Source organism: Sarcophilus harrisii, chromosome 1 (assembly GCF_902635505.1).
Source record: "Sarcophilus harrisii chromosome 1, mSarHar1.11, whole genome shotgun sequence".
In the NCBI taxonomy this organism is placed as follows: Eukaryota; Metazoa; Chordata; class Mammalia; order Dasyuromorphia; family Dasyuridae; genus Sarcophilus; species Sarcophilus harrisii.
The window spans coordinates 150,412,662-150,429,070 of record NC_045426.1 but is presented as its reverse complement, the minus strand read 5'-3'; the positions used below and the strand labels follow the sequence as shown (position 1 = coordinate 150,429,070).

Below are 16,409 nucleotides of genomic sequence, written 5' to 3'. Positions count from 1 at the left end.
AAAAGAAAAAAAATAAAAAAATAAGCAAACAACAACAAAAAGAGTGAAAATGCTATCTCGTGATCCATGCTCAGTTCCCACAGTTCTCTGTCTGGGTGTAGATGACTTTCTTTATCACAAAATCATTAGAACTGGTCTCAGTCATCTCATTGTTGAAAAGAGTCATGTCAATCAGAATTGATCTTCATATAATCTTGTTGTTGACATGTATGATGATGTTCAGGAAAAAGTTTTGGGCAAAGTTGGCTTTGGTTGGAATTGAGTAGAAAGAGCTGTGGTGTGTGAATTCCAGGCAGAGGTGTTACCCAAGCAAGGAAAGATTTGCTGTAAGAACTTAGAATGAAGGTTTTTTTCATCCTTCTATTCTCTGTTTTGTATTCAGTATATAGCATGTAATAGATGCTTGTTAAATTAAAGAATAAGCATAGCATATTTAAGAAACAAGTAAGAAACTGGTTTGGATCGAATGAAATACTTGAGTGGGAGAGTAGTGTTACCCAAAGTTGGATGATTGGGGGGGGAACTATAATATAAATGATTTTTAGTGCTAAGTTGAGGCATTTGAATATTATCAAATGAGATATTTGTAAAAAGCAGTCCAATGCCAGAAACTCTTTTGCCTTTCCCACAGGATCCTGTGGGTCAGGGGTTCTTAATCATTATTATGTCATGGATTTCTTAAGAGTTTGGTTAAAGCTATAGACCTCTTTTCAAAATAATGCCTTCATTTGCATAAAATAAAATAGGATTAAAAAAGGAAATAAATCTTTTAAAAATAGTTACCAAATAATTCACCAACAAAGTTGATAAACTTAGAAAGCTATTAAATGATTAAAGGCTCAGAAATGAGACCTCTCAAAAAGCATTAAAAGAATAGAATTATTTATCCATGGAAAAGAGAAACCTAATGGATGATTAAACAATGATCCTTAAATATATTAAGTATAATTATATTAGGTTGTAAACTTCTGGTGGCTTAGACTGTCATATATATATATATGGATATATATATATATATATATATATATATATATATATAAAACATTTATCCTGTATACCTCAGTGCTTTATATCTGGCATTTACAAAGTAAATATTTGTTAAATTTTCTATTGTGCTTATTCACTAAAGTCAATACAATAGGAAAAGATCTTAAACAGTGCTTTTGAATCCACTTCACAGAATCAGGATTATATTTGGCCAGAAAAAAATTGTTTGACCTCCTTCAAAGTAATTTTACCTACAAACTCAGGTGCCCATGAAAGCCTTCAAAAGAGTAACTGATTAGATAGGTATATTATCTTGCATTTAGCCAATTGTCTCATGTTCTTTGTTTGCTCCATCCTTTCCAGTTTTTTTCTAGGTCTTTTGCATAAGAGACATTATTTTTTTCCTTCATAGAATCATTATATTTTAGAGCTGGAAGGCACTTTACACCTTGTAAGGTACAACCTTCTGTCTCTTTTCTCTTCTCTCTCTCTCTCTCTCCCTCTCTCTCAAACAAGGAGACTAAAATCAGGGACTCGTGATTGTCATAATCATGAGAAGAATTTCATGCTGCCACTAATAGAAGTTACTCAAATTATGATCTCACCAATTTAGGAATTTTTTTCAGTCACAGGTGACCTATCATGCCTGAATGTCCAACATGTGCCATTCTTGTCCATATCTCCCCAAATGTTTATGGATCTAATGTGCTTGAACCCTTTTTTATTTTTTCTTGACATCACAATATCGGTCCTCACAGTTGTGTTGTTTCAAGCACAAATCATCTTATAGATTTAACACAATCCAATGGTTCTTGCCTTCATTTCCTTTCGCGCTACTTTTATCTCTAATAACATTGCAGAGATTGTAATGTTAGGGCTCAGGAATCAGTGGTGATTCCTTAAATATCTTTGATGGAGAAAAATTTTTGAAATTTTTTTATAAATCTTTTCCATTTTTCTTTTGTTGTCCTCTTTTTTTTTTTTAATTATTGTTATCCTCAAATGTCCTTAGCATGGTTTTGCTTAGTTGGTTGTTTTGTCAAGCTTTCTTAAAATTGTTTTTTATCTTTTATTTCTTTTCTTTTTACTTTATTAGATTCTTCTTTCTTCATAAGGTTTTAGAGATGAACTCGTTTGTTCTACTTGTATGAATAGTTAACTTGAATGGGTTTAACTTCTCAATTATATTATAATAGTTGTTGTTGATGTCATTTCTGTTATTCATTCTGGTATCCAAAAGTAGCCCACTTTTAATTTTTGATAGCATTTAAGTAATTCAAGGTCAAATCTTTCTAATTTTATGCCATGTATTTTTTTCCTCATTATTTTTTCTTTTTCTTTTTTTTTAATACAAAATCTGATCTTTACCCCCACAAGTTGGTGGTCTGACTGAAACCAGATAACTGACTTAGGTGTAACTTCCCCATTAAGATGATGGCTTTTTTGTTCATTAAAATATAGGCAAGTTACTGTTTTTAATGCTACTGTTTATTGTTCTTTATGACCTATCAACTTTTTTTGGAAGAAAATGTTCCATGCTAAGGAAGTGTGAGCCTTCTACATAATTTTCAAGTATTTGACCTCTCTCATTTCTTTCTTCTAAGCTATACTTTCCCATTTATTTTCCCCCATACTTACATTTCCCATCTTTGCATGAAGTCACCAAGTATCAGAGTTAGGTTCCAATTGGTGAGAACAATGGAACCCATTAAGGGGTCACATTATTCAAACTTGAACTTTATGTTTTTCTTGGGCTGGAACCAATGACCATGTTTTGCACAATTATAATCTCAGTATGAATTTGAATATGTGTGACACAGATTAATTGTTTGCATTAATTTGATTTGAAGAGTTTTGCCAAGTCAAGTTCTTGATTATATTTCTCTACCATTTTGTCTGCAGGAAGTGATATTGGTAAGTAGCATCAATTTTTCATGGTGGTCTTTTTGCAAATAGTTATTATTAATTATTATATTAATAATTATATTATTACTGTAATATGTGATGAGTAAATATTCCTGAGAGTAATATTTCTTATAGCATTTAGATATATGATAAAATCTACTCCTGCCAACTTCTTTGTTTGCCTCTTCATGGAGTGCTTGTGGGTTATCTTTCCATTTCCTTGAAACTTTCCTTTTTTATTTAGGTTTATTTTATAATATTGTGAATGTTGGACTGATAAAATTTAGTTCTCAGAACAATATTTCTACTGTTCATTGTATAAGGACTTTTCATTTAGAGTTTTTTTTTTTTTTTTTTTTTTTTGCTATGTAGTTAATTTTCTGTCTGATTTCATACTGAAGTGGTTTGTCATTTTCTTGAGGAAATTGAGATAAAAAAGGGTTAAATGATTTACTCAGAGTAACACTAATAAGAGTCTGAAGCTGGATTTGAACTCAAAGAGATGAATTTACCCTTTTCTAGGTCTACTGCTTTGTCTGTTGTAGTCATTAAGAGACAAATTGTAGCTCATTGACAATATAAACATTGTAATTCTTCAGATTTTCTGCCTCCTTTCCTGCTACTCTGTCTCTTTCATTGCAGAAGTAAAAATAGCCTGTGTAAGACTGATGGCCATTTTTCATTTTTCTTTGTTTTATGAGGTGCTGTCAATAGAAATATTTTTCATTTCTTAATAGTCTTCTAATGATGTGCCTATCTGTGATTACTTAGGTTGATTCTTGGAAAACAGAGTTTGTTGGCAATGCTATATTTAAAGATTTTTTTCCCTTAACAGTAGGAATCTACCAGAGTTTTATAGGCTCTATGGCTGTGGCCTTGCCTCTGAGAAGTCTCTGTGCTACAAAGAGGACTTTGTGATGGTAGAACAGTTATTGAAGCAAACTGCAAAATCTCCTTTTCAGGATGTTATTTAAAATAGAATTCAATCATTTATTTAAATGCAAGATAACCTTATTTCACCATATGATTTCTGTGATTTCATGGTGTGGAAAACATGAATTGTCTTTTTCATGGCATTTATCAAAATGAGATATTGTTTTAAAAACTGCATCAAGTGAAAATATTTTTCATTTTCCCTAGCAATTGTATTTTCTTCAGTATCTCAGTAAAACTGTATATGACCAAGAAAAATTAAGAATATCTGAAAACTACTGATACCTTTTTTTAAAAAAAGAGATTTTTTCAGAAAGACACAAAATAGGGCTATTCATTTAAAGTAGATTAATCTGTAGTCTAATTCTTTTTGTTTCTTTTTAGAGCAGATTTTAAGTTTTCCATGACACTGTCATTAAATTACTGTGTAGTCTTCGATAACTCTCTCTCCCTGTCTGTTCCTCATTTTCTTCATCTGTAAATGAGGAAGGTAGATTAGCTTATCTTTGAGCTCTTTTCCAGTGTTCACATCCTTATTCTTGACTCATGAACACAGGCATTTGGCCAACATTGAGTAAGGTTCTATGTTTCTTTATTGTAATCATTTATGCTTATAACATGCTTTTTTTTAGGAAGCATATTTGATATTCCCTAAAGTATTTAGCTAGCTTAATTGTGCTAATGAATTTTTTTTCCTTTCTTTTTTTTTAAACAGGGCCTAGTTGTTCAGACTTGAAGCAGCCTATGTATTCAGGGTTTGAAAAAGATGTCTTTAAAACAATAGCAGATTATTATGGTCACTTGAAGGAACCTCTGCTCACATTTCAGCTTTTTGATGCCTTTGTCAGTGTGCTGGGTAAGTTGTAATACGATGAATAGAAACAGTACAATAGGTATGGAACCATTTCTTCTTGCATTATTTTAAAGCTTTTATCTGCTATAGCTGGCAGCATTTCAGAGAATTAAAATCTGTTGTCCAATGAAGGGTATTTGATTGAGTTTGAGCTCTTCTGTGAGAATACTTTAAGGCAGGAAGACACTTAAAACATGTAGGAGACCCCAGGCAAAAGGCCTATTGGTTTAAATTTTATGAAGAATAATAATATACTGGAGTGTCATCTTCTTATGAGAAAGTCTAACATCACTGCTGAAGCAGCAAGTGAGTTTGGCATTTACTGTCCTTTATTAAATCTCCTACACAGGATATGACTTTATTAACACCCACGTGTGGGAGCTCTATTTTCATCCAGAAGACTAAACTTTTGTTTTATGAAAGAAATAGATTCTTACGTTGACAGCAGCATTTCAATCTTGTGTATTTATCTTTCTGACAAATAATCCACATCTAAAAAGTCACATAGTAGGGTGAATAAAGTTCACATTTTGACTTTAGGTTCTTCAAAATGTATTACTTTCTTTAGGGAAGTACATTTTCAGTCAGCCATTTGGATGTTCTGTTTAGTAACAATTCTTGTTTTGACACTAAGGCATTTTATTAAAAGACTAAATCATTTAAATATCACATGATGTAATATAAAAGTGAGAGAATTAGCATATTCTTCGTCCTGAATGTTCTTGATGTTTAACAAGAGACATAATCTGTCTGCCTGAAGCTGTACTATTAATGGCTGATGCTTCAGTGCCTGTAAGAAACAGGAAAATTGTCAGCTTCGTGAATATAAATTATTGTTCTGTGAATGAGAAAGCTGATTTTTTAACATGGTATTTTGGAACCTAGAATATTGTGAAAACTCATAATATTAAGTAACAACAACTACTAATTATAAAACATGCACCAGGGAGTAGATTTGTGTTTTCAAAACAAGACAACACTGAAGGAAAGAATCCATAAACAATTGTCTGGTAACTGGATTTTACTATCTTTCTGCATTGTGCTCATTTTTTTTTTTTTTAATAAACAGAACTTTGGAGTAAGAAAGGACACTCACTGAATTCACCTCCTGTCCAGATCATCAGTCCTAAATATAATTTGTCTTACAAGTAGTAATATATCTTATTCTTGAATACCTCCATTGGTAGGGAATTTACTACTTTATGAAGCAATTAATTTCACTTTTGAACTGTTTTAATTGTTTGGAAGATTTTTCATATGTTGAAACAGAAATCTATCCTATTTCTAATTCCCCTCATATCATCCCCTCACTTCCATCCCAAGCATATTCCATCTCCTGGTATTAATTGTATTTTAAGAAGGTGGGAAACGAACAAATCAAACAGAACAAATCACTATAATGGCAGTTTGTTACATTTTATTTTTTAAAAATAAGGTTGTATTAATGTTTTCTATTTCTTAAATCACTTTAATATCCCTTGTATCCCTCCTGCCCACACCAGAGGACCAGCCCCTGAGTGACAAATGATATTTTCTGAGAGGGAAAAACAAATTCAGCACAACAGATCAATATATTGAAAAAGTCTGAAAACATGTGTAATGGGTAACATTTATGGACCACTTCCATGAAGGAGTAGGTTAGGGATATCTTCTCATATTCTTCATTTGAGTCACACTTGATCTTCATAATTTTGCTGCTTTTGATTTTGCATTTTTGCTTTTTTTATATGTATTTGTTCTTTTCATTGTTCTTTAATTATTATAGTCTTTGTGTATATTGTTTTCCTAACTCTACTTGCCTCACTGTTTATTAATTCATAGAGATCTTTCCATGCTTTTCTGTGTTCATGACATATCTCATTTGTTAAAGCACAGGAATATTATATTACGTTCATATACTACAATTTATTTAACCATTCCCTATCTGACAGGCATTTACTTTGTTTCTAATTCTTAGGTAACACAAAAAAAAAAATGCTGCTGTAAACCTTTTGAAGTATGTGGGGACTTGTTTCTTATTGATTTATAATTTCACAGTTCCATCAACAAAGTATGAGAGTTTCCATCTTTCCATAGCCCCCCTAATTTTAATTTTTAATTTTTTTTGTCATTTTTGTTGATGTGCAGGATATGAGGTGAAATCTTGGGGTTGTTCTGATTTGCATTTCTCTTATTATTAATGATTTGCTCCATGTTATTATTAAAAAATAGGAAAAATTCTCTTAAGCTTTATAGAAAGGAAAATGGAAGATGAGTAGGGGAGATAAATAAATAGCAATCTAGTTTGGAGCCTTTACAACTGAATCTAAAGTTTGAAATCTCAATGGTATCAGTTCAATCCTTAATCTTGTTATGTTAGGTAAAGTTAGTCATCCAGTTTACATTTGACCATCCATTTAAAGTCTTTGAAAAGAACTATTCATTGGTGATTTGTATTCAGTTTCTTCTTTTTTTTGCCACAGCTAGTCTTTTTAGTACAATATTGAATATAAGTGGTGATAGAGGGCATCTTTGCTTTCTTTACTCCTGATGTTATTGATAAGGATTCTCGATCATCTCCATTCCAGATAATGCTTGCTCTTGATTTTCGATAGATACCACTTAGTATTCTAAGAAAGCTCCATTTATCCTTATGTCTTCTACTATTTTTTAATAGAAATTTATGTTTTATTTTGTCAAAAGCTTTTTCCTTCATCTATTGAGATAATCATATGTTTTTTGTTGATTGTTATTCATATGGTCAATTATGCTGATAGATTTCCTAATATTGAAGCAGCCTTATATTCCTGGTATAAATCCCACCTAGTCATAATATACGTTCTTTGTGATATGTTACTGTAATTTCCTTGATAGTATTTTATTTAGTATTATAGTATTTTATTTAAAATTTTTACATCTGTTTTCTTTCTTTTTTATTGTAGTAAGTTTATTTATTTTTTATACACATTGCTTTATGAATAATGTTGGGAGAGAGAAATTAGAGCAAAAGAGAAAAACCATGGGACAAATAAAAACACTGAACATAGTCTGTATTGATTTACATTCAGTCTTCTTAGTTCTTTTTCTGGATGCACATGACATTTTCTGTCCAAAGTTTATTGGGATTGCTTTGGATCATTGAGTCACTGAGAAGAAACAAGTCTTTGTAGTTGATCATTACACATTCTTGCTGTTATTGTATACAATGTATTTTTGGTTCTGCTTATTTCACTTAGCATCAGTTCATGTAAATTTTTCCAGGCCTTTCTATAATCAGCTTGTTCATCATTTTTTATAGAACAACAATACTCCATTACCTTCATATGCCATGACTTCTTCAGTCATTCCCCATTTGATGGGTACACACCCTTTTTCCAGTTCTTTGCTACTACAAAAAAAAGAGATGCTACCAACATTTTTGCACATGTGGGTCCTTTTCCCACTTTTATGATTTCCTTGGGATCCAGACCCAGTAAGCTGGGTCAAAGGATGTGCACAGTTTTACAGCCCTTTGGACATAGTTCCAGATGGTTCTCCAATATGGTTGAATCATTTCACAACTCCACCAACAATGCATTAGTGTCCCAGTTTTTCCACATCCCCTCCAACATTTATCATTATCTTTATTGTTTTAATTTGTATTTCTCTAATCAATAATGATTTAAAGCATTTTTTCATATAACTATTGATGGACTTAATTTCATCATCTGAAAAATGTCCACATCCTTTGACCATTTATCAACTGGGGAATGACTTGTATTCTTATAATTTTGACACAGTTCTTTGTATATGTTAGAAATAAAACTTTTATCAGAAATACTGGCTATAAAGATTTTTTCTCAGCTTTGTACTTTTCTTTTAATCTTGGTTCTGTTGGTTTTGTTTGTGAAACACTTCTTAGTTTAATATAATCAAAGTTGTCCATTTTGCCTTTCATAATGTTCTCTAGTTCTTTTTTAATTATAAACTCCTTCCTTCTTCAAAGATCTGATAGATAAATTATCCTTTATTTTACTAATTTGTTTATGGTATCATCCTTTTATGACCAATTCATGTATCCATTTTGACCTTATTTTGGTATGGGGTGTGAGATGTAGGTCTATGCCAAATTTCTGATATATTATTTTTTAATTTTCCCCAGCAATTTTTGTCAAATAGTAAATTCTTATTCCAAAAGCTGGATTTGGGGTGTTTATCAAATACTAGATTGCAATAGGCCTTAATTATTGTGTCATGTGTATGTAATCTATTCTACTGATCTACCACACATTTCTTAGCTAGTACCAAATGGTTTTGATGACTACTGCTTTATAATATAGTTTTAGGTCTGGTACTGCTAAACTAACATCTTTTGTAGTTTTTTTTTTTTTTTTTTCATTAATTCTCTTGATATTCTTGACTTTTTGTTCTTCCAGATGAATTTTTTAATTATTTTTTTTCTAGTCCTATAAAATAATGTTTTGGCAGTTTGATTGGTGTGGCACTGAACAAGTAGACCAATTTAGGCAGAATTGTCATTAATATTATATTAGTTCATCCTACCCATGAACAATCAATATTCCAATTATTTAGAACTGATTTTATTTGTCTGAGAAGTGTTTTGTAATTATGTTCATATAGTTCTTAGGTTTGTCTTGACAGGTAGACCCCCAAGTATTTTATTTTCTTTACAGTAATTTTAAATGGAATTTCTCTATCTCTTGTTGATGGACTTTGTCAGTAATATATATAAATGGTAATGGTTTGTGTGGGTTTATTTTATATCCTGCAACTTTGCTAAACCTGTGAATTTGTTCCAGTTGGTTTTTTGGATGATATCCTAGGATTCTCTAAGTATGTCATATCATTTGCAAAGAGTGATAATTTTATTTCCTCATTGCCTATTCTAATTCCTTTAATTCCTTTTTTCTTTTCTTATTGCTAAAGTCAACATTTTTAGTACAATGTTGAATATTAATGGTAATAACAGGCATCTTTGTTTCACTCCTTATCTTATTGGGAATGCATTCAGCTTCTCGTTTACAAATAATGCTTGCTGTAGGTTTTAGGTAGATACACATCAGTTTTTATTAGGGAAATTGGTCTGTAGTTTTCTTTTTCTGTTTTTATTCTCCCTCCTTTACATATCAAAACCATATTTGTGTCAAAAAAGGAATTTGGTAGGACTCCTTTTACCATTTATTTTTTTCCCCAAACAGTTTGTACAGTATTAGCTCATTTATGGCTTATTAAATTTCTTTCCTAAAATAGAGTTATTTAAGCATTCTATTTCTCCTTCTCTTAATCTGGGCAATTTATCTTTTTGTAAATACTCATTCATTTTACTTAGATTGTCAGTTTTATTGACATGTAATTGGGTAAAATTACTCCCAATAATTGTTTTCATTTCATTTTCATTGGTTCATCCTTTTCATTTTTAATACTGCTAATTTGGTTTCTTTTTTTTTAAATCAAATTAACCAATTATTTATCTGTTTTACTGGTTTTTTCATAAAAACAATCTCTAGTTTTGTTTATTCATTCAATTATTTTTAATTTCCAGTTTTATTAATCTCTCTTTTGATTTTTTCAGGATTTCCATTTTGATGTTTAATTAGGGATTTTTAATTTGTTCTTTTTCTAGTATTTTCCCCCATTGTTGTTACATGCCCAATTCATTTGTTTTATGTCTGTCTGTCTTTTTCTATTATGTAAATATGGTTTGCATGTCTTTATATGCATAATTGATGTTATATTGTTTGCCTTCTCAATAGATGAGGAAGTAGCTAGCAGGAAGCAGAGAATTTGGAACTAAATTTTTTTTTAAATTATTTTTTAAAATAAATTTTAAAAATAGGTTTTAAAAATGAAACCACATCTACTTTACTGAAGATTTCATTGTGTATTTTGGTTCAAACTGACTTTTTAGTCTAGTGAAAGACATTTTACTTTGTGTTTATAACATAGTTGGACTTAATGCCAAAGATAATAATCCTGGGAATATTTAGTGGCTGTTGAGGTTTTTGAGGTATGAAATAGGATTTCTTTTAATATGTTGTAGTCTTTTAAAATAAAACCACTTAGCTTTACTAAATAAATCTAGGAATAGCCCCCTATTGCCTTTAAAATTTTATAGTCTTTCATTTCCAGAAGCTGTTACTTTTAGTGAAAGTTGATGTCCAAGTTGTGAGAAATTGGACCACCCCAGGCATCTGTGAAGATGGCAGAATAGTGTGGGAATATCTCAGTTAGCTACAAACTGTCTGAGATTTTGTTGTTTCTCACATTCGATTTAAAACAATACATGCATAAAATAAGCATTTTTAATGCTTTTTTATATTATAGTTTTTTGTTTTGTTTTGTTTTTAGGAGAGGTTACTCTGAGAGGTATGAAGTAAGAGTAGAATACAGGAGAGATCCCTTTAGGCAAGGTTTAGCAGAGAGAAGGTGATAATGTTCTGGAGCATGGATGTGACCCTACTACTACATAAAATAGTTCTTCACAGGTTCTTCTGTGGTTCTTTAAATAAATATGAGGGCCAAATAAGTAACTTAATCAAGTAAAATATTTTTAAAGCACTTAGAACATTGCCTGGAGTATAGCAGCCACTTAATAAATACTTATTCCATTCTGTTATATTACATTTATTCAGAAAACCTGGATTCAGATTTTGCTACTTAGTTATCTGTGGAATCTTGAGCAAGCCACTCAGTTTTCTTTTTTGTGAAATGAGGAAATTGGATTCCCGGTGCTCTGAGGCTTTTTTCAGCTATAAATATGTGATCTGATGGTCTTCATGAGAACAAAGTTCAAGTGATTTATGTGATATGGAGTATTCAGGTGGTAGCCCCTCTCATTCCTCAGATCTACCCCAAAATGATAAGCTCTTTGTCCATACTTAGATATCATTTGACAAGATGAAGAGATAATTATAGGAAGGCATGTAAAGAAGAATAGGATATATGTTGAAGGATAGGGTGACTACAAGATTTTATATATTTGTGATGTTAGTGTGAAACTTTGAATTTCTTTTTTCCTTATTTCTCTGTTCTCATGTCATCATTCCAGTGGTAGGTACAAATCTAACATAGCTTTTAGGAGATGTCAGTTTTTCTTACAGAACCTCAATGCCTTCTGTTTCATAAAACTAAGGGCATTTACCCAAGACCCAGGTCACTCACTTTTTATGATGAAGAGATATTGGGCAAATAATAAAGGCTATTGCGGATAATTTCTCTGACCTCAGGTTAGGAATTAAATGGTCTCTAAGATTCTTTCCATCACCACTTTATGAGCTTCTGATTTGATATGTGATTCTTTAACCTCTCTTCAAGTAACTTGGAGCTCCATTAATTATCTTTTTATTTTCATTATTTACTTTTGAATCCCCCTCTCTTTAAATCATATCATTTATGTATCTCTTAAAATTATTATTTTTAGCAATCTTTTCTTTTTAAATTTTGCGTTCTAAATTCTTTCCCTTCCTCCTATCTCCTACCCACCGACTTAAAAAACAAGCAGTATGATATCAATTATATATGTGAAATCATGAAAAACATATTTCTGTATTAGCCACATTTCCAAAAAAGGTGAGAAAATTATATTGTTTCAGTTTGCCCTCAGAATTCACCTCTTTGGAGGTAGATAGCATTTTTTCATCATAGGTCCTTTGGAATTGTCTTTATATTGATCGGGGTAGCCAAATCTTTCTCTGTTGTAGATTGTATTTCTTTGTCTTGTATGAGAGAGACTTTTGTCAAGTTCCTTACTCTACTGATCTAATTACTATTACCACCCCCCCAAAAAAAATTGAAATGCTATTACTTTTTGTTTTTGATGAGGTTTTTAGTGAGCACTGCTTCCCTTCCTTACAATCGTATTCTAAAACTTGACCAGGAATAAAATTCAACTCTCAGTTCTCCATAATGGTTTGCAGACCCTCATCTTTCTGTTTTTTGGAAAATCAGGACAATGTTTGCCTTTCTGTCTTGCTTAAATGGTTTTCCAAGGTCTTTCTCTTTGATTCATTGCTCACATCTACCACTTTCTTCAGGCTCTATGGTGTACTTCATTGTTCAGTTCAGTATTCAAAAAGGACAATTAAATGCTGCCCAACTTCATCACTTATCTTTGGTTTCTATTCAGTGATAATCATTTTTGTTCCACCTCTTTCCTAACTAGAGATAATTTTTCCTGGAAGATAAAACACTGGCTTCTCTCCATCAAACATCAAGCAACCATACTATCCCTTCTTTGATATTATTCTTTCCCTATCATAGCTTAACAATAGGTATAGCATTTATTTCCAGCCTCAGTTCATTTAGAATAGTATGGAACTTAAACATTCTTTTGACCATTGCCAATATCAATAGGATATCTGTACCCAGTTAATTGGCTTCCAGATTGGTGTGTTAAAAAACAAAAGACACATTTAATCTAATTCATAAGGATTTGAAATTTAAAATCTGATAATATTCTGGAAGATTGGAATAGATAGAACAAACCCACTTCTCCATTCAGACCAACCACATACATAGTATGTCTAAGCTGATGTGAAAGTTTTAACAATAAAGTTACACACTACCATTTCTTTTGTTTTTATTTTTGTCTTACATAGTTACTGCATTTACTGGAACACTAAATTAGATTGCTTCCTTTCTTAATCCAATTAAATGCAGAAATCATTCTCCTTCGGAAGAAGATTACCCTGGTGGATTATATAGTCTATTTTATTACATATTTTTTCTTTTTCCTTTGAATAATAATAAATTGTTCATATTTCACTGTTGGAAGGAATATAGGATCATAGGATTTAGCACTTAAAGAGTCTTAGTGCCTCTTGTCTAATCCCCTCATTTGACAGGTAAGGAAACTCTGAGCTCAGTGGTTAAATGAATTATTTAAAGTCACTCAAATCATCAACAACACAGCCAGAGTTTGAATTTAGGTATTTCTGAATCTAGATCCACTAGTTGATGCCACATCTCTCTTCCTTACGTCAGAAGATTTGTTTCTGCCACTAGTTATGTGACATTAGGGAAATCATTGTCTCTAAGGGTCCCTTTAAAGTCCAGAAAACTACATAATATAGTAGTTCTTTGACTTCTGTGGGCTTCAGGTTATCTTCCAGATTAGAGAACTTGCTGCAGTCATAAAGATATGAAGTTTGGGTATTGAACTTGTTTTGCTTCTAGAAAAAGATAAGAAAATTATTATTATGATTTTGGTTTTTAGGATAAGGAGTAAAACATTTAAGATAAGATGTATACTTTGTACTTTATAGAAGGTGGTCTGAAAATCTATGTATTTTTACATACATACATAAAGGTCTACATATTTTTTTAAAATTTTGATAAGTTTTTGAATTTTTGATATTTTGATTTTTTGATAATTTGGTAAATTCTGATAATTTTCAAAATACATGCAAAGATGGTTTTGGTTTACTTTGTAATCCTATATGTTTTATTTTATGCATTTAAAGCTATTTTTCTGAGGACCCACAAGTTTCCCTAGGCTGTCCAATAGTACTATGACACACAAGAGGAGGGTAAAGAAACTCTTCTTTATAGCTTTTTTTAAAATGTCCTCAAAATATACAATATGAATTTTTAAAAATGTAAAACTAACAATAGTAAGTAATTATTACACCCTTGATCTGAGGGCAAGCAATAAGTTATAAATATATATATATACACACACACATATATATATGCATACATACTATAGCAAATGAAAGATGAAGTGAATGAGGAAATAAAAGTTTGAGCTGTTTTTATTTCTTTTTTAAAAAATTTAACAGCATCTTATTTTTCCAAATACACGTAAAGATAGTTTTAGACATTCATTTTTGTAAGACTTTGTGTTGCAAATTTTTCTCCCTCCTTCCCTTCCCTCCCCCTTCCCCAAGACAGCAAGCAATCTGATATAGGTTAAATTTATTTAATTCTTTTAAACATATTTCCATATCTGTAATGTTGAGCAAGAAAAATTGGACCATAAAGAAAAAAAAACACTAGAAAAAAAAAAGCAAGCAAACAAACAAAAGATTCACATTCAGGCTCCATAGTTTCTCTCTGGATGCATTTGGCATTTTTTATCCTAAGTCTAATGGAATTGCCTTGAATTATTGCATTCTTGAGAAGAGTCAATTCATCATGGTTGACCTTCACATAATCTTGTTATTGCTGTGTACAATGTTTTCCTGGTTCTGCTCACTTCACTCAGCATCACTTCATATAAATATTTCTAGGTCTTTCTGAAATCAGCCAGCTCATCATTTCTTTTTCTTCTTTTTTTTTTTTAAACTTTTTTAAAATTAAAGTTTTTTAATTTTCAAAAGACATACATGCATATTTTTTTTTAACATTAACCCTTGCAAAACCTTGTGTTCCAATTTCTGCCCTCCTTCCCACCACTCCTCCCCTAGATAGCAAGTTATCCAATATATGTTAAACATGGTAAAATATATATGTTAAATCCAATATATGCATACATATTTATACAATTATCTTGTTGCACAAGAAAAATCAGATCAAAAAGAAAAAAATGAGAAAGAAAATAAAATGTAGGCAAAAACAACAAAAAGAGTGAAAATGCTATTTTGTGATCCACACTGAGTTCCCACAGTCCTCTCTCTGTGTGTAGATGGCTCTCTACATGACAAAACCATTGGAGCTGGCCTGAATCATATTTTTTATTTTATTTTATTTAATAGCCTTTTATTTACAGGATATATGCCTGGGTAACTTTACAGCATTAACAATTGCCAAACCTCTTGTTCCAATTTTTCACCTCTTACCCCTCCACCCCCTCCCCTAGATGGCAGGATGACCAGTAGGTGTTAAATATATTAAAATATAAATTAGATACACAATAAGTATACATGACCAAAACGTTATTTTGCTGTACAAAAAGAATCAGACTCTGAAATATTGTACAATTAGCTTGTGAAGGAAATCAAAAATGCAGGTGTGCATAAATATAGGGATTGGGAATTCAATGTAATGGTTTTTAGTCATCTCCCAGAGTTCTTTTTCTGGGCATAGCTGGTTTGGCCTGAATCATTTCAATGTTGAAAAGCAGCTCATCATTTCTTATAATCAATAATATTCCGTAACATCCATATGCTATAACTTATTCAGCCGTTCCCCAACTGGTGGGCATCCACTCAGTTTACAGTTTCTTGTCACTACGAAAAGGGCTGCCACAAACATTTTTGCACATGTTTGTCCTTTCCCCCTCTTTTATGACTTTTTTGGGATATAGAGTCACCAGTGACATTGCTAGATCAATGGATATGCATAGTTTTTCAGACCTTTGGGCACAGTTTCAAATTGCTCTCCAGAATGGTTGGATCAGTTCATAACTCCACCAACAATGGATTAGTGTCCCAATTTTACCACATCCCCTCCAACATTCATCATTATCTTGTACTGTCATTTTATCCAATCTGAGAGATGTGAGGTAGTATCTCAGAGTTGTCTTAGTTTGTATTTTTCTAATCAATAATGATTTAGAACATTTTTTCATACGACTAGAAATGGCTTTAACTTCTTCATCCCAAAAATTGTCTGTTCATATCTTTGACCATTTATCAATTGGGGAATAACTATTCTGATAAATTTGAGTCAGATTTCTATATATGTTAGAAATGAGGCCTTTATCAGAAACACTGGCTATAAAATTCCTCTTCTCCCTTACCCTCAGTTTTCTGTTTCCCTTCTAATCTTGGCTGCATTGCTTTTGTTTGTGCAAAACCTTTTTTTTTTTCCC

General features: G+C 31.5%; 1 protein-coding gene across 1 annotated transcript in view; it reads left to right on the top strand.

The window, feature by feature from the left end:
- Positions 1–16,409, top strand: part of DEPDC1B (DEP domain containing 1B) — a 122,445-nt gene that overhangs the window by 75,966 nt on the left and 30,070 nt on the right. The window contains exon 7 of the mRNA XM_012541050.3: positions 4,541–4,681. Within this exon, the coding sequence (XP_012396504.1) occupies positions 4,541–4,681 (141 nt within the window). The remainder of the gene's footprint in view (positions 1–4,540; positions 4,682–16,409) is intronic.